Source organism: Varroa jacobsoni, unplaced genomic scaffold (assembly GCF_002532875.2).
Source record: "Varroa jacobsoni isolate VJ856 unplaced genomic scaffold, vjacob_1.0 scaffold_325, whole genome shotgun sequence".
NCBI classification, from domain to species: Eukaryota; Metazoa; Arthropoda; class Arachnida; order Mesostigmata; family Varroidae; genus Varroa; species Varroa jacobsoni.
In genome coordinates, this window is record NW_019213227.1 from 71,035 (window position 1) to 98,689 (window position 27,655).

The 27,655-nt window shown below is 45.9% G+C and overlaps 1 protein-coding gene across 1 annotated transcript; it reads left to right on the plus strand.

Annotated features, from left to right (window-relative positions):
• On the plus strand, nucleotides 1-26,861 carry LOC111259362 (uncharacterized). The gene is made up of 5 exons (XM_022831315.2): nucleotides 1-722; nucleotides 12,947-13,051; nucleotides 13,659-13,800; nucleotides 16,342-16,968; nucleotides 17,310-26,861. Exons 3-5 carry the CDS (start codon nucleotides 13,728-13,730, stop codon nucleotides 17,402-17,404), a joined length of 795 nt encoding a protein of 264 aa, XP_022687050.1. The 5' UTR covers nucleotides 1-722; nucleotides 12,947-13,051; nucleotides 13,659-13,727; the 3' UTR covers nucleotides 17,405-26,861.
• The last annotated feature ends 794 nt before the right edge of the window (nucleotides 26,862-27,655 follow it).

The following is a 27,655-nucleotide window of genomic DNA, read 5'->3' on the forward strand; positions in this document are numbered from 1 at the left end:
TTTGCCGCGCGTGCCTAGCTACTGTCATTGACGACTGCCTGTATATCTTTAGGACAATTAAAGCAATCGGCCGTTTATCGCAAATGCGAGTTGACGTTTGCTTATTACTAGAGATTAGTGTGAGAGACCACTACATCTGTGATACAATATCTGTACCCCCTATTTTTCTTGCGTTTTGTTTCAATGTATCGGTGAAATGCACTCGGTCAAACAGTGTACAGCTTCAGTCGATTTGTTATGCATTGATAACTGCGCTGTCTGGTACAAATCACACGCCACAGCGGTCTGCATATAATTTTTGAAATTTCTATATGCGAGACACTGCAAGGAATATATTGGGCCGTAGCTGACCGCCAGTAGTAATTGGCTGGCCCAGAACCTTTTAGCTCGGGTCGTTTGCTACACTTAGCACTCGAGTATCTTGTCTGTCTAATAAATGAAAGACGTTGTATTGACAATTGGAGCAGCGCCATAAACAATAAATAACAATAGTCATGCATTGAAAATTTCCAGCATTTCTCTTCGAAAGGCCACATAGATGTGTCAACGCTACTCGATGGAGAAGCTAAACGTACCGCTGCCTGGTCGACAGACCGGATCAACGGAATGGGTCTCAAGGAAACGAAAAAAAAATAGTCAGCCTTTATCACGTGTGGATTTGTCCTAATAATGAAACCTGAACCTTTTCCGACGTTTCTTCTAAGACTCAATTTGACAAAGCTGTAAGTGTAAAGTTACGATTGCCACTTTTATCTGTAACTCACAATAGAAAAAAGTGAACCTGATTAAATGATATAAATGTATTATGTGATAAAATGTTTGTTGCAGCCTATTTTATCAAGTAACTGATGTATTTCAGCACTGCTCCAGAATTTGAGCGACAAGCTTATTTGGGAACTAATACGTCGCTAGCGGAAACGCGGTGTTAGGGAGAAAAAATCCATGCCGTCGTATCTTTGCGTCTGCCGAGATACGACAGGACGACTATGATGACGTTTTCCGGTTATGTGAACTTTTCGTTTTGGGTACACTAATGTATAGATTTGTATTACACCATTGGCGCGTAATCACAACCAATTCAATGGAAACTGAGATTTTTCTTTTGGGAGCTCTGGGTCAGTTGAAAAAAGCCCCAGGCACACTGGTTTTCGTTTGGGAATTTCTGCGCTATCAGTGAATTTTGCTACGTGCTGTCGTTGTTGCTGCCGTCCCGACTAAAGAGTGAACTACCTAACACTAGATACTATAGCAAGCTATTATTTAACATGACAGTCAAGCTTTCTACGATAGATATTATGTGACTCAGCACGAACAACAGGTGGATAACAGATCATTTAGAGCTTATCCGTCACCACCTTTGAGACGATAGCAGCGTCCTATTGCAGGCTTCATTGGATAGTATAGTACAGGCGGCTGTATTTTACAGGTAGGCGTTGTGATCGTATAATGCGTCCTGAAAGATCTGTCCACTGTATGGGATAGTATTATTTAATAGTATAATGCAGCGAACATTCGATTTTAGCCCACGTCTCAACGAACGTCAGAATTACGTTGATAGTCGACAGTGGATAGGTTGATAGCCCGTTTTCTGGCTATACTTGATTCGATCATTAAGCAATGGTTCAGTAATGCTGTTTAAAGCTTTTTAAGTAGTCCGTTGCTAACGTAACGATACGCCCCGAAATATTACAGTACGGAGATGCTGGGGAGTCACGGAGGCGATAAATGGCTGTTTTTATTTTCTGTTGTTTTGTCTTAGTGTAAACTGCAGTATATTCAATAGTCGTCTCAGAATATGCTAATGAGAAGAGATACAGCATGTTCAGATACTCAGTCTCGTTACTCTCGGTGTCGGACTGACGGGAGTTACTGCTTGACGAATTTCATAATTATTCGTTTAGTATTTGAAACAAAACCAGTTAGTTATTCTATACATCTTAGCTCAAAATAATCACTTGTTCAAGAGCCAGATCGATCAGCGAAATCGAGAAAAATACATGGAACCATGTCAAACGAACCCAAAAAGTAGCAGGAAAATATTTAAAAGTGAAACAAAGAATAAATAGCGTCTCAATTTACTTTCGGATCGTCATATTTCCTATGAGCTTCATTAAAATGCTATTCCTCTGTCCTCAAAAAATGTGACTCGTCCTATAAAGAGCCGCTGGTACTGCGATACCGGTTACATATAGTTGATTTATGATAACCAACCGATGCCCTTGATAGCTACGTCGCAGTCCAAAAGGGACCAAATCAAAAACCCTAAGCAAAACAGCGAGGGCATTCGTTACCGTTCATCATTACATTCATATAGTTATATTAAAACCGATCGTTCTAAAAGTGGAGCTTTAAAAAGCAATACCTTTCCTCATGAACGGCAATAGAACATCAGACAGATACGCACACGAGAACAGGGATGGTCATATACATACTACCAGCAACTATCCGCCGCCCTGCAGCAACTTAAATGTGCTACCACAGCATTGGATTATCGGCTATGACGGCACAAACGAACTCTTGTGCCAAATTGCACGAGCGAGTCCGTGATCGTATACAGATATTCTTTTAGTACAGTTTATACAGTTAAACAAAGTGCGCGTATTGTTGTCTATCGTACAGGATGAGTCGATGAACTTAGCCACTGATACTGATATCAATATTATTGTTGTTATGCTCATAGAGCATTGCCCCGGGCCAGTTTACTCTTTTAAAACTTTTAGACGTTTGCGACTCCGTTGACTTTATAGTCTTCTAGAACCGCTGCTGCCTGTCATTGCCGTTGCTACAACGTTTCTTTCATTCTGCACTTCGTTCTACGGTGATTGTGTTCCCCCCCCCCCCCCCCCCACTGTTGGCATTGGTTCCGTTGACAGGGCGTTTTTCACGACTTGCTCCCCCCTGTCGGTAGCTGTTGGCCACTGTGGCTGGCTATGTTCCCCTTTTTGTGGCTTCGCGCACAGCAGCAATGGAAACAGGCCTTGCCTACGCACGGCAAGACGGCGCCATAGTCTGCAGCTGCCGGTTTTGCCTTTTTTGCTGCTGCCGCTGCTGGGCGATCCTAGACGGTCGTTTTCGTCGGCGGACGCAGGCGCAGAGACGCTTGTCCGATGATGCTGTTCCTGTCTTTTTCCTTTTCTCTTTTCTGCTCTATCCTCTCCTGGGAATCGTCGTTGACTTCGAGAGAAATCTGGTCTTCGAGGTCTGAAGGCGGAGCCGGTGGGGACACAAGGGGTTACCAGCGAAACGTCTTGAACAACGGCGGAGGCTCTGGCGGCGGTGGCAGCAGCAGCAGCAGTGAAGCGGTCTGAGCAGCCAGCGGATTGTGGCTCCGTCCGCTTGTCGGTGAGCTCTGGCCATGGATGAGGTTTTCGTAGTGGCAATAGGCGTTCAGGAACAGAGGTTGCTCCATTGCTGAGGTTTGGGGGATGGTGCTTTCGTAAGCGAGGCATGAGGACCGATCACGGGCGAACAACACAAAAATAAAAAAGAAATGGCAAATATGGGTAAAGCAAGGGCTCAATGTGGGTAAAGACTGACTCGCGGCCGGTCCCAACTGTTCCCATTTGGGGGTCACTCCAGAAGCAGCAGCACCGTGGGCGGTGACAGTAGCAAGCAGCAACTGCTTCAGCGGTTGAAAGGGAAAAAACATCGCCACGACGCGATGCTGCAAGGGGTTCAAGACGTCGATCTACTCTGAAATGCCGAACAAGACGAAGAAGAGACGTATATCTACGTCTTCTTATCCTTTCCTATGCTGTACCCCGTCCTCTATCTCCGTCTAGCGGTAACAATGGCAGCAAAGAAAATAGTACCGAAAGCCATCTCATCCCTTAGCTGACTGGTTGACTAGTAAATACCGAAATTCTGAATGCTTTTTCTTTTCTTAAGGGGATAAATGCCACAGAGAGAAAAAAGGACGAAAGGCACATTGAGAGGAACGGGACGTCGACATACACGGTCGGTAACACTATACAGGAGCGGGCCTAGTACAATCTAATCTATAGACAAAAGGAAAACAATTGATGTCGCTAGCTGCACTGCTTCGGCTGCTCGAAGACTATGTCAAGGCAGGCACAAAGGTTCTAGCCCATAGACCAGGAGTCATCAAGTTGGATCGTTTGGAATTTTTTAAGACTGAAGAACAATGAAATGATAGAATCGTTCTTGCGAACCCATGAAGGTCATAGGGCCGTTGCACAGTTTGCCTGAAGGAAGAATTATATTTACAAAGCAGTTAAGCCCGTTAAAAAAATGTGAATCATGTGGAAAACGGATATTGACATTTCGATTATTGCTGCTAGATTAGAGAGTTTCTTAAAATGCTTTATCTAAAATTTTCTGTTGGTCCTCTACATTATGTATAGTTAGAACACATCCATAAAACAGGTTCAGCGTATTGTAATTACAAATATCATAATCAGCAAGTTAAGTTATTAGTCCGTTTAGTGATTTAAGTGTGTGTAACACGCTGTGTAAACTACTGCCTGAACTGCAACTCTGCCAAGACATAAGGCAAAGACACAGAGAACAGACAAGGAACTGCTCTGATGACTGGCCTGGGATAGAGATAAAGCCAGTAATAGTAGTCCTAGTGTATGGTGGAACGGGTGATCGTGGTGGTGTGAGCGGCCGTCGGAACGCTGGTTCCATTGTGGCTAAATGGGCCCCGCCTCCAACCCATACTCTATCCAATGGATCCGGGTCTGGCCAAGACCAAGAGCCTTCCTACTAGCGAGCTCCCGACAGCATGGTGCCGGCCACGGCTGTTTACTTCCCGCGACGCTGGCCCAATCTAGCGCTGCTGCCGCCACCAACTCAGGCAGACCAGGCCAGTGCAGGCCTCATATCTCCATGGACCCATACCAGCAGAGCTAGCAAGCTCCCTCTGCGGCCGGCAAGCCGTCCCACTTAGCTCCCGCTATTCTCGTCACCCCCGCAGGGCTTCTCCCCGCCCCCACCTTTTTCGACTCCCCCTTCCCGCGGTTCCTGTGTCTCCGGCAAAGTTCACATCATCAGATGTATACTCTCCTCCCGACAGAGCAGTCTGAGTCTAGAGACCTAGATCTGCCGATGATCCGAGCTGGCAAGCAGCAGTGCTCTGGTGCTGTGCTAGGCTCGATAGCAGTTAGGAAAGCAGTCGGCAGCCCTTTCCCGTTCTTACTCATCCGGTAGGACCCAGCCAGCCAAGCCCCGGTGACAGGCAGGCCACACTTATATATCCCTTTATGCCCCTTCCCAACGATTCCGTACCCGCTGCCCTTCTAGTGTCCCGCTGTGTCTGTTGGAATCGGTAAGGCAGATGTGACAGGGTCATATATGGGGCCTATGAGATGTGCGTGCGCGGCTCTGTCCTTTATATTTGTGAGTGTATATGGGTATGTGTTATCTTTAGTTAGTAGTAGAACTATGGGTGACCCCAGCGAGCATTTTGTTCCCCAGTGGATCAGTAGCGCGATAATGTCGCGGTGCGGGTTAAGCTGGCCTGGTTTGACCTGGCTTGCCTGGTAAGGCTTGCACTCTTTAGCCGCGTTTGTCTATAGCGATGGACCGACAAAATGACTCCTTGCAAAGTACGACGGACGAAACCGTAGAAACCACAGCTTTTTGCATGGACCAATGTTTATACCCATGCTCTCCAATAGACCGGCAACTGGGATGCCCGTTCTACGTTCTGCTATATCTGGTACAGTAGCTATAGCTGCGGCTGCCTACAGACTAAAGAAACGGCAACAAAAAGAAAAAAAAACGCGAAGTAGTAACGAACTTCACTATAACAACGTTTGCAATACAGTTGCAAGTGGTTTTACTTCTATTTCATCTACTTGATTCCATACATGTATGCACCATCTGAATGAGCGTGGATGAGTGGAATAAGGGAACAGAAAGTTGAAGCTACTGAGGGTAGCTGTGCCATCATGATTAGATGAAAAAGGAATTCTGCAGTCGATTGCTACATTGGGGTAATAATGCTAAGCCTCTACGGTGGGGTGGTAGAAGGACGGTAATGACTTTTGGGTATTGCAATGGAATGAGCTCCAGACAGGGTTCGTGCAACGGGTGGATCTTTGCGTTCGTGCAGCGCTTATCTTCAACTGCAATCACTGCTGAGGAAATTGTATCGCGATGGCCGATTTCCGCACAGTGTTCATCAATCGAATATGATGAAAAATTTACCGCCACATGCGTTACTATTATTATCATTATATAAGGCTTTTACACTTTTAGTAAACATCTAGTAACAGGATTCTAAAATATTACAGCGAAAAAAAAAGAACCGCAGGAATCTATTATCACGCCTGAGGATATGGATCAACTGGGATAGATTTACAAGCGAGAAGGGACTCTAAGCACATTCTGATATGATTAGTAAAGTTAGTTATTTTTTCTAAAAATTTAACTTCGACATCTGGGGAACTGGGTGATTCCAGCGCCCTTATATGCAGCCCGTTTTCCTTATTACGCACTCTTAGGCAAAATCAATGCATAACATCAATAGCGAACAAAGAAACTTGAGTAGACTTACTGACCTCGTATCCGAGCTATGGGTTATTTTTGGTTCGGAACTTGACTTTATAACGAAGATCTTGTCTCGATCAGGCCAAGCTCTCCCTACTGGAGCAGTTACAAGAAACGTACCGTGGAGAAGGACGGATTCTAGATGAAGCAGACTGCGGCCTTCACAGTTATTCAATATCTTTCCGGTTATTCTAATGAATTTCTGAGCTTAGCGAGCTTGCATCATCTATGTGAAATATAAAGGAATTAACTTCCCTATGTGTTACTTCTGCGTTCCTTGTGGTGATGTGCCGGGCAGGATATAATCAGGTGAAAAAGGACAAAGCACCAGCTAGCTCTTGCGTCAGAGACTCGGGGAGCTCCACCACGTGACGAGCTTTAACATCACCGGTAACGTAACAGCCAATGAAACGGTAGAACCAACCGCGCAGTTGGAGAACAGAGCAATTCCAGTTCACTGCAGTTGCTATGGTAATACTAAGGGGTAGCATGTTGTGTATAAGGGTATTTCCAGACCGGAGGGAGGAAGCGGGCCAGCAGATACTGGCATCAGCAGCCGCATCGGATAGCAGCAACGTCGCAGTGTATCTAGGTTAGGGAGGGGGGGGGGGGGGAATACTCTCTTGCCCGCTCTCTACTTCAGCTTTGGGCTCCATTCCTTTCTCCGTTTGTAGAGCGTCCGCCACCAGCGCCATTGCTGCGACTGCTTTCCTGCTTCGTGGCGAGTCCAAGTCGACTTGCAACAGCACTAGCACAATCAACTACCAGCCAGCTCCTCATACAGTCACTTCTGTGCGAGCTATTTTTGGGGCGCTGCCTTTGCTGGCTGGCATCCTGTCTGACGACATACTGACGGTCGTACGGGCTCCCGGAGCAGTGGCATCGTCGTCCTGTCTTTTATAGCGCCTTACCCCTCATACGGCGTTACCCCGGCATTCTCGTTTCTCCAACAGTTTCCATGCTCTCTGTGGCCCTCTCCAATTCCCATCCATGCGTCCCTACTCCTTCTGTGTGTCCCCTCGCAGCAGATCCGCCCCCGTTTTCTCTCCGGCTCTTTCACACTCGCCAGCGAGTGGCTGCATCAACAGCAGCAGGGCCTTTCAGGCCGCAGACAAGCAGTACCAGAATCTTGTCGGATGGATCTACATTCGACGCGTGCCGCTGCTTCTGCATTTGCTAATACTGTTGTAACAGCAGTAGTTTCTTCTTTCTTGATGCTACTAGGCAATGGCGAGGGAACACAGAGTGGGTGGTTTTGAGAGCTTTGCTGTGTTCCGCCTGCTGCTGCTGCCGCCTCTGGGTGTTCGTTCTCTGTGAGAAAGGCAGCTGCTGCGGTGATAGCGGCTCATGGTAGTCGTAGTAGCAGTAGTAGACGCCATGATAGTCTGCTGACTGCAGAACAAGCACAGCAGCGGCTCCTGCAGCTGCAGCACTAGCAGAAGCAGTATAGTATGGTGTCCCATGCGCAGGTCCGTTCACCGTTCATTCGTTGGGTGGGCCGGTCCGTACGCCGATGCTTTGTTCGGCTGTCGTTCAGTTGATGTCCTTCTGCAAACCGCTGCTCTGTGCTCACTTCACTATGCTGCTGCTTCTTTTCTCTGCCTGCCGCTGCCTTGCCAGCGGTGATGGGCTCAGGCGCCATGCTGCGGCTCAACCCCCTCTTGCTTCCCCATCAACTCCGTTTGTCTCTTACGCCGCACCCCAGAAACTTCCCATTATCCTCACTGTCTGTACCCGCAACACCAGCACTGGCACCGCTGTCGCCGCCACCACTACCACCATCATCACACTCAGCTCCATCCCTATCTAACGCTAGCAGAGGAGTCAGTTTAGGGCTGGGGCAAAGTAGGGGTAAAAGAGAAAGCCAGCAGCCAGCCAGCCATCGTGCCCTGAAACGGCAGTGGTGGTAGCCTGGCGTTATGTCGATGGAGGTTCTCTTTTCTCCCTTTTCCATGAGTAGCAGAACAGCTAGGTCGTGGCCGCCGGCGCCAACACCCTCGCGCCGTCGACACCAGCATCGTCGGTAGCAACGACAGTGAAGGCAGCAAAACGGCTGGCTTCGACGAGGTTGACTCCAGCCGCCAATGGTGTTCATAGTGGTTCTGTTGATGACCCTTTCCCAGTTAGAGGTAGTAGTGGTTGCAGTGGAAGCAGGAGCAGCAGGCTGGCGGGAGCTTGAAACGGCAACTTACCATCATAGTCTCTAGCATTATTGCGGGTCTTCTATTACCTCGCTGCTGCTGTTGGCGCTTCTGCCGCCATTCAGTCACGCTGAACTCCCCTTCTAGATTCCCTGCTGCTGCTGCTTCTGCAACAGTAGCATCAGCTACTTCTCCTTCCTGTTTCTTGCTATCGCACTGCTGTCATGCTATTGGGCTCAGTCAGCGTTAGCCATTACCAGGCCACTGTGTCGGGGTCCTTACGTAAATGGCCTCCGTATTGTGGCCCTTCCCCCAAATCGTCTTCCACCCTGTTCTCCATTCACTGTTCTCTCTTTCCCACTAGTCCTTCTTTTTCTTTAGCATTCAACCGCCAGATTCCCTCGCATTACTTCCCTTAGCTAACCTAACCCCATATATAGTTGCTTGCTCATTCGCTAGTTTTTCTCTTTACGTGTCATTTTCTTTCTTTTCTCATCGCCGTATCGTCTGTCTTCGGTACTTTTCTCAGCTGCCTCCCTCATTTTTTTGCTCCTCTAGCCGGCGACTAGGGAGCTGTCCGCCGTTGCTTTTATCCTAACCACGAACAACCATTCGCCCACCCCCCAGATAGTTGGTTTGCTCAGCCGCTGCTCGGCCCGTTTCTCTATGTCGGCTTTGGGCTGGGTTAGCTCGGCGATAAAAGGGAACGAGGGAGCTTACTGGGCGATGGCGGCTTCCTGTTTGACTCTTGGAGGGGCCGGGCAGAGCTAGGTTGTTCTGAGCGTTATGGGGGGTGCTTCTTTTCTTCCCTTTCCCATTCAAACACCCAACCAACCAGGCAGCCGACCAGCCAACCAGCTCTACGTAGCAGCACAACTACTGCTACTACTGGTTCCTGGTCCATGACCAGTACAGTACACGTGATAGCAAGCGGGGCTGAATGTGGCCAAAGAACCAAAGTGGGTCGGATCTGGGGCTGCACGGCACTGGCTGGACTGGGCCACTGGGGCGATAAAGACCCAGCGCAGAACCTAAGGAAAAGCAATGGATAGGAGCAAGAGAAAGGGATTTGTAGCTTGCTTACCCCGTGAGGCGGGCAGTGAGGGAGACCGCCTCAACGTAAGCGACTACGTGTGTGTGTGTGTGTAAGACATACACTTCTTGCTGATGGTGGATAGGCCGATGATGTTTGAGTGTGTGCTTATTTAAATGTACGTCTGTATGTGTGCGTGTATGTGTGGCAAGAGGGGCAGAGCTTTGAAGTTTAAAAGATGTCGCCGTTGTTATAGTCGATGTCGTCGTACTCGTCGTCCTGTTCCTCCTTCCCTCGCTCTCCGCCATTTATATCTGCCATTCCCCTTCCGCACGCCCGCTTCCCTTCCTTTAACCCCGGCATTGCCCTTGCGCAAAGAGCTTTTCCGGTTCCCCGTATGTACCGTGTCCACGCTCCACGCCCCCTTACGCCCGGTTTCCTCTATCGTTGCTAGTAGTGGCGTAGTGACGGCCCACGTATAACCTTAAAAGTGGATACGTATGAACCAACGATCTACGAGGCAGCGAAACGCCGGCCGGTGTGATCGCTTCAAGCAGCCGTAGGAGGGTAGTACGGGGTGTAATGGTGTAGGGCTCTGCCTGTCTGCCTTACGCCACTGCTGCCGTTGCAATACTAGTTGGTAATTCTCTCATATCTCTCGTTACTGCTGCTGCTTTCCCGCCGGTCCAGCCACTGCCTCGCGCTGCTGCCACCGTGGGTGGGTCGTGGCCAAGTTTCCGTCAAGATTCGTTCGCTGGCTTGCAATCCGTCCGTTTGCCCGTTTGCCTTGTCATTGTCGGTGCTTTACTATGTTTTATCTGGGTAGCTAAAGGGGGAACGCCGAAGTCGGCTATTGGATTGATCTCAGAGGAAGGACAGGGGCAAAGAGAAGGCTCTATGAGGGACTGAGGGTTTTCGCTCCTTCGAACGGCAGCGGCAGGCTGCCGTTTGTAGGGCGACGTCGCTGCTGTTTCGGACGAACTACTGGCCCAAATGCCCTCAATGTTTCTTTACCCAAGGTGAACGAAAAGGAGACAGGGGGAGAGAGAGAGAAAGAGAGAGCTGGGAAAGGAACAAGAAATGCATCGAATCAGCCTGGCCAATTCCACCCTAGTACGATCTGAGCTGCAACTCTTGAGGCGGAGGGACATGGAGATATATGCCCGCCAGCTGGGCGCCAGCTAGGGGGCCTAACACACGCTGTCGCTTCAGCATGGTTAGCATGGCTACGGCTATGAGTTTGGGCGTTAGCGTCGCAGCCCGCCATGGCTCTAAGCATGGACTTAGTAGATAACAGGACCCTCTTTCTCTGCCACCTGAAAGTAGCAGCAGGGCGGCGGCGTCAGCAGCTCGGCAGTAAGGACGACAACTACATACAACGATGGTATCTGGCATCTAGCTAGCAGGGGGGCGGGCAAACGTGCGTCCAACTGGGAAGCTCACTACTGCTTTCTGCCGACAGACATCTGCGCCTGTCTACGCGGCACAAGCAAATCAAGCCAAGCCAACCCAACCCAACCCAACTCCACTCCAGACTGGGGGACTAGGGAGAGGCACTCCGGCAGAGGCGCTGTGCCAGCAAGCAACGGCGGCAGCGGACTCCGAGCTGAGCTGCTCTGCTGATGCAACTCCAAGGCGCTCCGAGAACTCTGGCCGTTCCATCGGCCAGTGGTGCCGCTGTGGCGCTCCACCTCTAGCCTGTCCTGTACGCAACTCCTCGGACGAGTTCTGTTAGTTCATAAACGTAGCAGTGGGTCCGCCCTATCATAGCTGAGTTGGCTGGCTCAGGATGACATTGCACCAGCCTGATCTTAGGTGGTTCCTGCTGGCCTGGTTAGCTTTTGCTGGTCGTAACTGGCAGTCGGACATAGCGAACCGTCTAGCATGCTGTGCGCCACGTTCAATCTAACCTGCGCAGACTATTACGCCTGCCAAACGACTCTGATGGGGGTACTTGGCGGCTCCTCCCAGCGTGTAGGGGAGCTTATTCCCGGCTACGATTAGGACATCGACGAATGGCGGAACTGGGGCAAATGAAGGGACACGGCCAGGGGAAAAGGGAGGTAAGCAGTGTGAGGAGATTGGCAAGGCAAGAGCGCGGGCAAAATCTTTGCTGTGGCTGCCGCCCCGAAACAGGGGAATCTTGAGGAGAACGGGAAGCGGCTATATGGAACAGTCTCTGGATGGGGTGGTAACGATGACGTTGTCGTCGCCATCAAAGGATCGATAGCATCAACATACGGCGAAGCTTCACGAGCACTGCTGTCTGCTGCTTCGCGCTCGCTGCTGCTGGTGAGGGCAGTGGCAGAGCTGCTTCCTTTCTATAGCAACCAACAAGCTGAGCCTCATGGTCCCGGCGTGCTTTGTATCACAGGTGGATGCTGAAACGGGGTCGTGTCTGCGATATAACATGGCCAAGGATAAGACACAAACGGGGAAAATTAGGGGGCTCGAAAGGGCTAGATGGCAGTGGGACAACGCCAAAGAATAGGTTAACGTGAGACAGATCGCTGGTTCCTGCCAACGTGTAGTGTACGTCGCAGGGTCGATCGGATACTAGAATGCATCTCGAAACGGAAGTCTATGATAAAGATGAAGTTAATGGATCAAGGTTCACTGGCAACGTTATTCTGAGAGCGCTACATAGCATCGAGTTCCATGTGGTTCTTGACGAGGAAAATTGTGTAATTACGTGTGAAACAGACCGCTGAAAACTAGAAATTACGATCATCATTACCTCATACTATTTGACTAGACTTAAGTTGGGTCTCCTAATAAAAGGCAAGTAGTCTTAACTTAAGCACATTTATAGCTGTAGTATTGAAGGACCAATTAGTTTACAGTGCTATATTGTGTATTTTTTGTTGAACTTCTCGTGGAAAGATTGTTTCCTTAAAGGAATAAGAAGTTCAATCATGCGTAATTTCGTTATATTCTCGCAACTAGCGGGATCGTGGGAAAATCGACGGAGCGTGGGACTCGTCTCAGATTCCGCAAATTATGACTGCCCTCCAAATAACTTATTTGTAAACAACAAGGACAGGAATGTTCAGAGAGGTCAAACAAACATATGTCTGCTATTGTGCGATTTATTTTCTATTACCATCGAAAGGAGGACGCAGAGTCAAACTGAAGCGAAAGTGATATATACGTAATATTGCGAAATACCTAACGCATGAGATCCGTTGCAGACCGTGGGAGAGTAAAACTAACTACTTTTCTTATTTGTCTGCGTTTGCAACCGCTCAAAATGCAGCGTACAATTTCAGGATTCTGAATGAATTTACCCTAGCGAAGTTAGCTCGTGCGGTCAGGCGATAGGACACCCCACGTTGAAAACAAGATGACCAGCTAGATGAAGGTACGACAAACGATATCGAATGGAAGCTTATTCATTGTGTGCCAAAATCATAATCGTATATTTCTGGATTTAATAACATCGAACTTTGTGATTTCCAGGCGTGCTGCCTGCTTCTTCAGCGCCACGTAGCCACGTAGCGCGAGGAAGCGGAATATCTAATATCTTGCTCTTTTTGTCTTTTCGTTTAGCAGACAGATGTTCATGCGACAAAGCACCGTTCACGGTCTGATAAACGCCAGAATTTCTCGTAGCACTTAGTTGACGGCGACCCTATCGTGCCAATCGATGGGGTGACTACGTAACGCCTAAATGCAACTCGATGCGTCGTAATGGGCAGCTAAATAGTGCACACTCTGTCGCGATGCCGGCCCAGCTTCTCGACAACACCATTTCTTAATCTAGTCTTCCATTTTTCTTTGTCTTAGCCCTCAGTTCCCTTTCAGCAAACAGGACGTAAGGCTTGACTATGATTTGACCTCAGACAATTGCCCCGGCAAAAATGCATCTAACGTAGATTCACATCTTCCTATCAGCAAAGTTTCGGACCGATCTTGGATCATAACCTTTTCCTTTATCGCCTTCTTTGTTGTGAACCGTTTTGTTGCAGGATGCGTGACGGTGTGGGACAGGGGAGACTTGGAGATGCTTGCAATAGATACTGCTGTTTCTCACCGTGATGATAACGTATCTCACGATGATCGTTGGCCAGTCAAACGTCAATTCCGTCAATCCGACGTTAATTTGGCCCGGTTAGTTTGGCATTGGCGCTATCATCGTCGATTCTATTCAGTCCTCAGACACACAGCCTCGAATCAGATTCGTCGACGTTCGAGGCCGCCCATTGTACGATACGACAGCCATTGTGAGCCGCAGCTAGCTATTTGTTACCAATGGCAATTCACCCTTTCATCAGCAACTCAGCTCGCTGTTGACCGTCCGCCGCAGCCCGTTCTTTCGTCCTACATGTGGCAGTATCACTCTGAAACAGCTACTGTCGAAATGGATCGACGATTCAGTTATTAGTTCCAATTGTTTCACTAGCTCCGGTGATAAAAGCAAGCCAATGCCAAAGCGTGCAGCGACATTAACTGCGCCGGCGCTGCCTAGTGCTCACGCTGCTGCTGCTTCCATTTCCTTTTTTATCTCTACAATATCTGTCTGTATGTGAAAGCCGTTATATGCTAATGAATGTGCGTTGCGTCGTACGATCGAGATTTAACGTGTTATTTTTATTACAGATTTCCGTTCGGCCACACTCACCTAACCATTCTCTTCGCTCACTCGACTCATTTCATAGACTCACGTCCTTTTGTCGGATCTCCCTCGAGGTAGACAGCGCTGGCCGAGTCCCTAGTTGCTCCGGCAGCTGCTGCTGCTGCTGCTGCTGGTCGCTGTTACGAGAGTTTTTGCTGTTGTTGAAGTGTTGTTTTTGATGCCGTTTTTGCCATAGTACCTCTCAGCTGTTTTTGACTAATGTTAAGTTCCTTGTTCTTGATTCCAGTCGTGGCACAATACTTTTACATCATTGTCATCATCCGGTCGATTTTTTTCTTTCTCTCAAACGGTCGCGTATATATATACACACGTATATAATGTGCATATACGACGTGTGCAGGCTTGACTGTCCCCCTATGTGCTCCTCTTAGCTCATCGTAGCCAAAGTTTGTTGGAGGAGCTTAGGGCCAGTGGAGGGTGGACAATGAACCGACTGACTGTAGTGTAGGGCATCAGCTGCCTGTCTACACCGAGCCGCTACCGGGCAAAACAACAACGACAGCAATGACCGTAAGAGCAGCGGTGATACAGGACTTGGCGGTAAAAAATAGGCAACGACGGGCGCGCCACTGCTGCTTATCACATCGCGGATCTCACGGCCGTGAGAGATATGATTTTATCCCTCTGACTGATAAACAATGAGACAGTATAGAGAGCCGTGGAAAGAAGGAGAAACACAAAAAAGCATCACCATCGTCGTTTAATCTGCCGCCTGCTGCCCCAGTGACTTCGTTTCGATATTGAAGTGCATGCACTGAAAGCTTAGCCAAGATGTCTCACTGAGAGTGAGCACATGAGATGAGGGTATATTCGAACAGCGAATGGCGCACAAGCAGCGGCATTTTCAGCTAGCACGCGCGCGGAAGGTAGCCCATTGCTCGCTGGAGTACCTTCCCGCAAATGTATTTCTGCTAGCGTGCTTTTTCTCTTCTTTCTTTTGATCTTCTGCCTCTGACTATCTTTTGCTATTACTGGCGTTTCCCTAATCTCGCAATATATGCTAGTTATTGCATGCTGGACACCATGATACCATGAGATCAGCCTATAGGTTCGAGCCTCCCTTAGAAACAGAAAAAACGGCGGTTTCTTTCATTTACCGCAGAAGTCCTCTAGCCCGACCTAGCCCGTCTGAAGTTCAACAAATTAATGCACTCACAAAACTTTAAAGAAAAATCTAAGCCAATTTGTGCGCCTGCGTACGCCAATCCAATTCGATCAGATGATCTGACTGTGAAGTAAGATATTTGTTGACTCGAAATCTTGTAGAAGTCTCGAACCACTATTATTCCATTCGTCCCTATTGTTACCGATGCTTTCAACACTGTTCTGTAACCGAACGCGCGACTATCGTGTGCTGTCCGATGATATTTGTTTGTCGTTTCTTCTATGCGATCGACAATGGAAAAAAGATCTATCTCACGTAGTACGAAGGCCAAAGGCCGGAGGAAGAATCTGCATCTAAATTGCAATGAAAGGCCGTTTGACAGCGAAAGATGGTGAGAATGACTGAGACGTTCGGTTCTTCGACGCCTAACCATCGAGGGCGTCGAAACACCGACTTCCTCAAGAGTTGATGAACGAATTAATCGAGTCTTTTTTACGTCAAGTACATCGGCAATAGCGTTGGTCCGGCTGTGGTTTGTTTTGAATAAACTCTTTCTGATTCTCGCTGACATCAAATGCTCCATTCTCTCTGTACCTTGCAAGTTGCCTGCTATATGGGGAGTTCTTTTATGATATTATTATAGTTCTATCACTGTTGTTGGACAATAGAATGACTGTCTTGTAGCAATTTCGTAGCGAAACAGTCATACTGAGCTGCTTGCAAAGCCATAGGACTAATCGCCTCTAGTTGACTCCACTACTAACATGTGTTATTCAATTTGTGTTTTTTTTTTTTATTTCCCCTTTGTTTGTCTCTTCTTGATTTTTGTTTTCGTTGTTGTTCTATTTGTGTATCTCTGCATATTTGTGTCTATCCAATTATTTCTCGTATCCATGAATTCGCACTACAGCTAAGGCAGACTCATCAACTGGTCCGGCATCACCTACACTCCCGACCGGAAACGGTCTTTCACTCGTTCCCGTTTCGTCAAAACCGAGCCACCATTCAGCTTTCTCAGCAGGACTGGATCTGAAGCCATCTATGGAGATCATACCGGCCCCTTCGTTGACCGTCGCTGGGGCGCCATTGCATCACGCTAGCCAGCTGTTAAATGGAGGAAGTCTTCACGCAGCTCTCGCTGGAGCAAACGGCAACACAGGCGGGGGTAGCAGCAGCGCCGCCGGTGGCGGCGGGCCTCTCAATGGGGGCGCCATCGTGTCGGCTGTCTCAAGTAGCCCCGTACCCCCTGCCTCAAGTGGCTCCAGTACCGGTGATTCGCCTCCTAATCCGCTCGAGCTATTCCGACGCATCCATGAGCTTAGCTTGTCCCAGAAATTGATGCTGTTCGGCGCTGCGGCAGGAGCCCAGGGCCCGCCGTTGAGTACGCATCCAGGTCATCACCCCGCGACTCACCGGGCACCCCTCATGGACTCGCCGATTTCGTCCGGCAAGCCAGCCGGCAGGTACCGATGCGAGTTCTGTGACTATCACGCTGTAACGCCGAGCCATCTTCGCAGGCACCAGAGGACGCATACTGGTCAGTAACTCGTACCGACAGACTCTATCGACTGTATTAGGAATGGCTGCAGGAATGACCAGTAACATTACTAGGTTAGGTAACGCTGCAGAGGGCTTCCGCCGAGTGATTGTTCATCGTGCGTCAATTATTTGGACAGGGAGACTTTAGGCTAAAATACAATAAGTAGGTAGAGAAATAGAAATTTCAAGGATAATGGGAGTTTAAAAAGATCCCATCTGTAAAACGTTTCGTAGGTTTTTTTGCTCAATAGTCATAAGTCTATAATCAGGCAGGACACAATATTAATGACTTTTTTTTTCTATTTGTCTTTGAAAATCTGTTAATTGGTCCTAATTTAGGCGAGAGGCCCTACGAGTGTAACATCTGTAGCCGTCGCTTCACCCAGAAGCCATCGCTCAAGAGTCACCTGTCCACCCAGCACGGAATCTCGTAAGATAGCGCACGCATGCCATCCAGCGCCAAGATTGTCTAGCGACGAAATTGGCATCTCCAACGGCAAGGTCATCCGTTACCACTACTTCTTCTAACGAAACATTTAGCGTTACCCGTTTGTACAATTTGCCATGCGCTCACGCTGGGGTCGTTGAGGCTACAGATAAGCGCAGTGAAGGAACCGCCTTGGCTTGTGTACACGGATTGACTTTGCGGCTAGTGCAGCCTACCTCTCAGCCAGGTTTAACGATAGATGCTCCTTGCGACCATTGTACCGTATTCGTACATGTGTATCTTCCTCTATTTCAATCAGTAAAAACAGATTTCAACGTATTCCTCCGCTCGACATCCACCCCCGATTGAAACCAATCGACGACCGAACCGACCGCAGATTGGGTTCTAATATTGCAGTTCGCTGGGTAAACCCGTTACATTCTATCTCTGCCGCTGATTGAACTGCGAGCGATGGAACCGATTTCACAATAACAATATGCAAATCGCTTACGTTGCGTCCTGGCTTCGGGGCCATTGAGAACAACGGCCAGAATATCGAATCTCTACGGGATGACCCATGTTTGTTGCTGATTTAGACCTGATCTTTCTGCACGCAGAGCTGATGTGCTCGATGCTGTTTAGGTGCAGGTTGTTGGCCTGATTTCGGCCGGCGGGTCGTGGTGCGGATTTGCTGTATACGCTGAAATGTTCCGGTCGCCTGTCCTCGCACAAGCGACCTCGTACTACTACTACTACTACTACTACTACTACTACTACTACAACTACTACTACAACAACTACTACTACTACTACTACTACTGCTACTACTACTACTACTACTACTACTGCTACTACTACTACTACTACTACTACAGCTACTGCTGCTATTAAGGTGTCGGTGTTTCTGTTGTAGCTTTGTAAGGGGAAAAGCGGCCCCCGCCACCACGCGGTCCAGGCATGACAACAAGTCGAGAAGTAAACTCCGGCTCGCGTTTTATCTGCTACGCAAAATGGATATCGTCGGCGACTTACCAGGCCTGCCTGACAGCTCGTTATTAGCCCTCTGGATCGCAGTTTCGGATGATTCCAATCGATATAACAGCTTCAAGCTTACTAATAACAATGAAACTGGACAAAAGCAAGAAGTCGACGCTGAAGATCTTCAGAAGATAGCTACTCGACCACAATCCGCACTCTACGAAGTGCTACAATCACAAGCGTTAGCAATATTTGCATTAATACTGTCACAGTTAAGATTGTATGATAACTACTTAATTAATATCGATACGCCAATATCTAACTGCGACGGCCTATTACGTGTGAGCTAGTGTCCTGTAACAACAATATTTATATACAACAATTAGTACACTACTACAGCTGTGCTCCGTCGTAATTAACACCTACCAGAAGCCAACCAGATTGTCCATAATTAATATTGCTATCAAGTCCACAACCGCCACAGTTACATTGTTTATTTTCCTGCAGACGGTCCTCAGTGTTCTCTAGAAGTTATTCTATGAAGGATCAGCGGTCGGGTCGGTCAATTGAGTTTCGCAGAACTCCGGCCAGGACCACCACTGACGCCTCGTGTCTTGATCTCATTCATCTACCGTACTGCTCATACTAATGAATACGACTCTTGTACGATTTTTGTATGTCCATGGTATTGCTAAACTGCTCATAAATCATGTTTACTCATTCAGCTCGACACTCCTCATATCGTCAGTCACGTACATAAATGAATAGGTCAATTGAAAACTAGCGAAATAGCTGATTGCGCTGCTCTATAATAATAGATCTATGCAGCAATGAATTGCCCCCATTGACCCCAATTATAATCTATTCAATCGTCGGCACACAGCCAGTATCTTCTGATATGGACGCATTTCCAGCACCCCATTGGTCGATCCGTGATTAAGTGATAAAATGATACTGACCATTATCTTTCAATCCATTGCTGCAAACGCGTGCTGCTCGTGCGAATAATAAAGCAATAATGATTTGATACTAGATCCGATAGCGTGCAAATGAGTCATTTAGGAAATCAAAAGAACCATCGTTAAAGGAACAAATTGATTTCGTTCTGAGTAAAGAAAAAAAATTGCTAGGTCTGGTAGTGTTAGCCATTCGACACAGATAAGCGAATTGCGTTCAACGGAACTGCTAGCATGCCTTGTAACTGCAGCGGTAACAATTATAAATGTTGTATATGTACAGCGTTTTCACCCCCCCCCCCTTCCTTCCCTTCCCTTCCTTTTCCTTCCCCTTACCCTACCCCTCTGGAAAATCACCCCTGTAATAGACGGGCCTTAGCAGATCGTCCATTGTGACGGTGGATTTAAAGTAAACATCTGATCGCTTCTACCAATAGCCACTAGTACAACGATTACGCTAACACCATTCATTAAACTACCTATTCCTACATGTAACTGCTACACACCTAGAGTTCACCTGCGATTCATACTGCTACTAGGCTCGTTTTCGCACTAGCTGCAATTCAACACCTTAAAACTGAGGCGATAAAACCTAACCTGCATTTTATGACGAACAAACAAAAAAAAGCGGGAAAATAAACATGTTTTTCCTTGCTGCAGGTAAACATGTCGATACTTGACGTAACGATAACAGTAATAGTACCATAGAGATGAACATCTCGGAAGAACTCGAGCAAATCAACACTATCGAGTCGCCATTCCCGAACTAATGATAGAAATAGAAATGACAAAGAAACATACCATCCAGTAACATCTAGGTTCTGAGAAAGTAACATGAAGAAAAAAAGAAGTTCACGTTCTCATACCGGTTAGAAAATGACCAATTTGTGAACAGGAGCTACGAAATACACGGCGATTATGTATGAGCCTTGGATCCATGGCCAGGTCCTCCTCCTCAGGCCCAGCCAGATCTCGTCGCGGACCTAGTCCACATTCCATTACAAAGCGCAATCGTGCTAACAAACAACTATTATCTCACGAGCTGAACACTGCCAGTAAAATACCTATGATGAAAATGGGCGAGAGTGAGAGAAAAAGGGAGAGTGATAGAGAAAGCCAGAGCGGCGAATCAAACGAGACACCTTGTACTAGATGACAGACAATATTTGAGACGGCTTCAAAAGAGAAAGTACCACACGAGAATTAATGATAATTCGAAACTACTTCACCGAACTCCCGAGACCCGACCGCAAACAGGATACTGTATAACAAAGCGTATAGGCAACTGACGGTGAAATTTATGCCGAAAAAGAATTAACACGCGGACGATCGATGACGACACACGGCCAACTGGCGACATACGACTATGGAGCAAATTGAACGAAAGTTCACTGAATGTAGGCCAGAAATAGAAAATAAGCGGATCAATTTGTCCGAGAGAAATGTACCTATTTGTCGGAAAGCTATCCCTACAACAGACAGAACAAATAGAAAAATACAACGGTCACGAGACGCCAATTAGTGCCAAAATGCGGTCGATATAGTTGAGGGTCAACTAGAGGTCATCGACATGAATCTAACGTTACGTCGATACGCTGGATAGCGTACAGGACGATATAGAATACGTTGATAGGCGGCGACGTGCAAGGCCTATACGACGGAATTGTCGTCAATACGAATATAAACATGGTTAGTTCACCCACTAATAATAACTACTATTGTCACACAAAAAAAACATCCTTTTTTATATTAGTGTACAAGATCGTGTGTACGTACACGAGCAGAGGCAATCGAAGTGAGGGTGTGCATCGATATATTATATGCACATAGAGAATACACGTACTGTGTACGAATCGATCAAGCAGCCGAGTAAGGGTGTAACCATTAACTCATCAAACACACAGGTCAGGTTGTCGGATCTGATAGTTCGGTGACGAGTATTTGTCGCTGCAGCTGCTCTGTAGCTACAGAATTTGCATAGGCCCTTTCGTATCTCATCTCGCTCCCACGGTATGATTTGAACGACTTAGAATTTTTAGACAGAGATGTAGTGTCTTGCGATGATATCGGTATAGTTTTTTCATCTGACCAGCATACATATAATAGGATAGGAATCGACTGATCTACCTCAGGTGTCCTGTTCAGCATATGAACGCGATGCTGGCCACCACAGTAGTGGCTGTGTAGTCGTTCGACGTAAGAGCGGACCCCGGCCGATATTCTCTGATGGTATCTTATTAGCCTAATTTGTCCTGCTTATTATAACTCTACAATATAATCCGACATCAGATCGCAGCAACAACAATGGCTGTAAGGTTGACGATGAGAATGAGAACTGGTTTCACTCTTACGACGCCAGCTAATTACGACAAATGTGCATACTCTCGGCGAAAATTCGCTTCTTCACACAGTCCGCGTTCGTTCGTTCGTTCGTTAATAGAGACGACAAATTTCGAAGAAGACACGATAGCTGTAGAAATCCCTAGTAGTCCTTGGAGTAATGATTTCGAAGATGATAACTTCTCGAAGACGCGTCAATGAGTCGCCAATCGCAACTTGTTCTCCTAGTTAGGTTATTTCCGGAGCGTATCAAAAGGCTACGGTTGTGCAATTCGTTCAGGGGGAGACGACGATGGAACTATGAAACATGGGCGACTGATAACAATGACAAGTAGAGGTCAATAATAGTAGTACCCTACTAGGAGATGACTAATGGACATGATGGGTGGATAAGGATCACGAAATATATATAGCGAAAAGAAAAGATAATGGACAAATGAGATTAATTGCAAAATATTATTAATGATAATTATTACTGCGACAATGATTATGCACTATAGTAGTAATAATAATAATAATAATAACTATAATAATAATAATAATTATTATTATTATTATTATTATTATTATTATGATAATACCGATTGATTGATAATGATAAAGCCTATTGTCATTATTACCACTATTACCGCTGATATTTCCCACGGAGTGGGCATGATATGAGATCGATACACGCCATTACTATTATTACCATAATAATAATAATTATTATTATTATTATTATTATTATTACAAACAGTAAGCGCTATTGTATGATATGATGCTATAATGGAGTAAGTGAGGTGTTAATCTCAGCATTAATTTACTTAGGGGCGAAAGAAAAATCGTGAATACATTGGTGCATTTAAGGTCTCTGGAAACGCCATTCATCTGACAGGGACGACAGATATATATATGTGAGTGAGTGAGTTAGTGAGTGAGTGAGTTAGTGAGTGAGTGAGTGAGTGAGTGGATGGGTGAGTGTGTGTGCGTGTGTATATCTGTAAGACAGACAGACAGACAGACAGACAGACAGACAGACAGACAGACAGACAGGCAGGCAGGCAGGCAGGCAGACGATAACGGCGCTGCCGATTAGATTTATTATTAGTGATGAAATGAAGACGATGATACTGCCGATAGCGATACTGAGTAAATAACAACAACAACAACAACAGCAGCGGTGGTTGGCTGGCGATGGTCGATTATTCGGCACGAGATTAAGATATGAGTGGTTCAGTGGCCGGCTGTTGCTGTGTCTTCTACATTCTGTGTGTGCATTGCGATACATGTGTATGTGTGTGTGTGAGTGACGTGGGATACTGTGGGATACTGCCGATATTTGGGTGTGGACACGTTCGATTACAGCCCGTGTCTTATCCTGGCCCACAGCAGCGTGAGTGTCCGGAGAAAGGGCTCTTTACAAGCGAAAGTCGTTCGAAAAATAGTACCGGGACTAAACCTACGGAATGGGAATTATGTCAGCGTTCAGGCACTTTTTCAATCTAGACTCTGTCGATTTCACGCGTCTGGTCGGCGATTCTGCATGCTTCGAAGTTGGGCATGATTCACCCACTTCTCGATCGGTCGGGCGATGCCCGCCACTTGCCGAACGTCGTTGTTATTATTTTTTCCTTCTGCAAAGTGGTTCAACACTGACACGGACGCTGCTATGCCGTTGAGCGTCGTCCTTGCTCCATTTGTCTGTGACGTCGATGGTGTGCTAGACGACGGCTTGATCAGAATATTCAATGAAGATGCAGGTCTGTTAATTGTGCAAAATCGTTGGGAAGAGAATCGCTGATGGGATATCTTGTTCTCGTAGCTATATTGGTGCTTCTAATCTGGGATGGTCCCGGCTAGGAAAGCTTCGGTGCGTGAGCGTGGATAGCGTAAAAGGTGAATTGTCTCACTCAAGAATCTCAGTCTAAAGAACATACAATTTATAATCAACCTCCCCAATTCCCCATCACCCTTCCTTATTACCCCTAAATGAGCTTCAAATTTCCGAATCTACGTTTTGCCTGTTTTTGAAACCAAATCAAAGCAGGAGTTAGCTAAAAAGGAACCATCAGTAACCGCACCCACAACAATAGCAGCAGCAACAACAACAACAACAACAACAACAACCAAATCATATATTTCGTATACAAGTATAAATACTATATACATTCTATATTCTTCCCACGTATATCGACAATGATGATGATAGTGATCAAGTGAGGCGAAGAATGAATGAAATGAACGACATTTTATATAAAAGGAAAAATTACCTGATATCATAATGATCATCAAATTTACTCAATTTTCCGTCGGTGACTACCTGACATAACAACAAAACTAGCCAACACCACAAGCGACAAATAGAAAAATAACCATACATACAGACCGTACTATATTATCTATACAGGAATAAGAAGCACAACTGTAAAGCGCCAGTTACAAGTTTTTATTTATTATCGAAAGGTGGACGACATGCGCCCCGGGGCAATTCACCCTCTTGAAGAGCGTTATTCATGACCATTTTGCGGGTGGTGAGCAACGAATTGTCTCTTCATTTATAACTAACCCTTGAATTTTGAGGGCATTATTTTTTTGTGAGCGCAAAGTATAGCGCACAAAAGGCCGTTAGTTCAATTTCGCATTTTTTGCCGTGTTGATAAAAAAAAATATGTTCGTCCCTACTAATTATAGCCTGTATTTATATGCGTCTCGAAAGACCGAAAGAACAAATCTATCAAACAGAAAGCGAACAATATAAAATAATAATGGTTACATAAATGAAAAACACGACGGCGCCTACAACAAGTCATACAAATCAGACGGAAATGGGCAGAGTACTCTGACCGAGAGACGATATACTGCAATTATCCCTGATAAACGTAATTATCTCTTTTTTGATAATGACACATTTGTGACTACTGTAAATGGACATATGAAAAACTAAGTGATATTATTATAATAACAATAATAAAACAATATATTCAGAGAGATCGTTGCATAGAGACAGCGTACTTTTCGACAGGAAAGAACAGCGGATTGGTTTATTCATCGATCGATTGGCCGTGTGTGTATGGTTAATAAGAAGATGAGCAGTCCTGAGCTGCACGATCATGTTCGCTTCATCCTATATTACAGAAAAATCGAGGTTCTGCATGTAACAAGGTCACATATTCTCATGTGATCATGAAGCAGAACGAGAGTTTCAGATTGATTGGATTTGAGGCATTTGAGGAGGCATCTAACTCTCAGCCCGAAGTAGGCGTTTGGAAACAGTATGCACGTATTGACCTAGCCTACTTCGGCCCTATGCAATGCCCCTACTCAAGACGTCGGCCTTCCGTTGAACGGGAAATCAACATAACCATTACACGACAGCAAACATGATAGCGTTAAATGAAGTTTTTTAAATGACAATGATGATGTCCCGTACAGCCGAAGCCTAGAGGTAGGAGGCGTTCACGATATGTGCCAACTGGATCCGCCCAATTACAGGATCCTTTTATAAGACAACAGCAGCAACAACAACAACACGTGTATGTACAGCTTCTGTCTACCACACACAAGAAACAGATGAACGATACAGAAGACAGGAAAGTAAACAATAACACTGACCATGATATAGTTTACATACGATAAAATACCACCCGAAAGGCAGAACACGCCACGAACCCGCCACACGACAACGTAAACAGATTCAATAACAGGCAAAATATTGCCTCGTAATCTGCGTATCTACTATCTGTAACAGACGAAGATGTTGACAATGACGATGACGAGCGTTCACATCCACTACACAACAGCGGATACATACAGAAAGAAGATTATATAAAAACTGGAAAAATATAACACTAATAATAATTATTATTATAATAATATACAACGAGACGATGTAGATTATACTACTATTATTAATATTATTGAAGATACTATTAATACGATCACTTTATAACGATGATGGAACAACAAAACAACACGACTGCTCACTAAGTAGGCTATTACCACTGTGGAAGAACGAACTAATGATAAAGACAGGATAAAAAGATTATTATCTATGATTATATCTACCACTATATTATTATATTATACATTACTAATACTATTAGAATTATGTAACAATTCCACAGACGTACGTTAATCAGTGCGACGCTCTGATAACACTCTCCCTTATGTAGGTGGCGTTCTATTCCTTTCGCCGACCACCTTCACACAAATAAAAACAGGTGTATACATATAGGTAAGACACGGGTCTACGCAGCAAAATGATATATATAAAAGAGTTGAGATAAACACAACTGACAAACACACAAAAAATTGGAAAGGGTTAGAGATTATCTCTTATATATTGACTAATCCGAGAAGTCGCTCTGTGTAATTTCCGATATCCGCATGAAACCGATACAGAAATCTTTCAGTTGTTATTTCTAGACCACTCTATACATCTATAATAACAACCCTGACAGCAAGAAAAATTTCTAGATGCATTACAATGACATCGTTGCAGCGACAGCTTAGACAAACAACGATAATAGTAAACCCGACGCTGGCTACGTATATCGCGTCTGATAAATAGATCACCAGAACGACCGGGAGAAAGAGATAAGGAGATTCGATAATAGTAACGAATGATTTTATTTTTGTGTATTCGATGTGTGGCTGTATGTAATTGAATATACTTGTGTATGCGTAAGTGTGAATGTGTGTCCGTACCATGGTATATGTGTCAGGTATGTGAAGCTGCCGGAAGGAAAAACCCGCCGTGAGAATTTCAAATACAAAAAAGGGAACGAAGTGGATGGCAAGAGGAAACGATAAAGAATATAGAGGAAGGAATAAGACGTGCTTTTGCTGTCTCCAGAGCACGTCTTCGGGCCGCCTTGCTGTTCGCGTCAACTTTTCCCTAGACAATACCGTTTATATGGGTGGCGAACATCCAACAGAGGAAAGAGGCGCACTGCAGAGACAGTCGGATTATCAGCCGAACTCTGACGCTATAGAAACAACGGCCTCTGATCGTCTACTGCTTGGCAAGCAGGCGGCACCTAATCTCCTTAGTACGATAGATAGCGATGGTAAAGGGAAGATTAACAAACGAACAGGGGGGCCGATGCTTATTTTGTAAATATATCTATTTTTCTGCATTGTCGTTTTTTCCGCCCACGCGGCGCGTTTCGTATATTACGATACAAACAGAAAAAAAAAACAAGATAACAGGAGACAACAAACGAAAACGTGGAATGCAAACACGCCTATGCTGAAACGGACTGTAGTAGAGGCTAAGAAGATGACAAAGAATAAACGGCAAATCCATTAATGGCAATGATAGTAACATAACAGCAATAACAATTCTCTGAACAATCCTCATTTTTTTTTTTATCGACCGCCATACACGACACGATTATATCTACAGTATATCTCTCCTTCACATTGCACATCGGTCAGCTGATGATCGGGTCATGTAAAAGGAAGTCACGTTTACAGCAGTGTGTCGGCTTTCTAACCACCTTGGTAGAAACAGTAACCATTATCTCTCAACATAGCGATGCTAATTGTTATTATTACGACTGTATAAAAAACGCTTTTCCCATTCCAGCAATTTACGTCAACAGTATCCTCAAAACGGTCCAATTGGTTCACATTTCACTATAGAGGTAGACCTGATTTTAGAGGTGAAACAATATCGTCGCTCTTAACCCGTGTTTTTTTGTTGTAGATGATAGTTAGCATCCCTCTGGCCGACCGGCCTGTTTGACGATGAACGGGCAAATGAATATGAGTGCAAGGTTGATTCTTTTACTTGTAATAACTGCACAAACGCATCATAGGTTAACACAGATAGGCCAGCTGCTCATCCGAATAGGGAAAAAAGGCCAGATTTGTTTGTCTACCTCAGATTAGCCCAAATAGAGATATTATAGATAAAATGCTAATATTAATATGATAATATTAATAATAACAATATCGCTAATAATCCATATATGAGCAACGTAGAGTGATTACTGTAA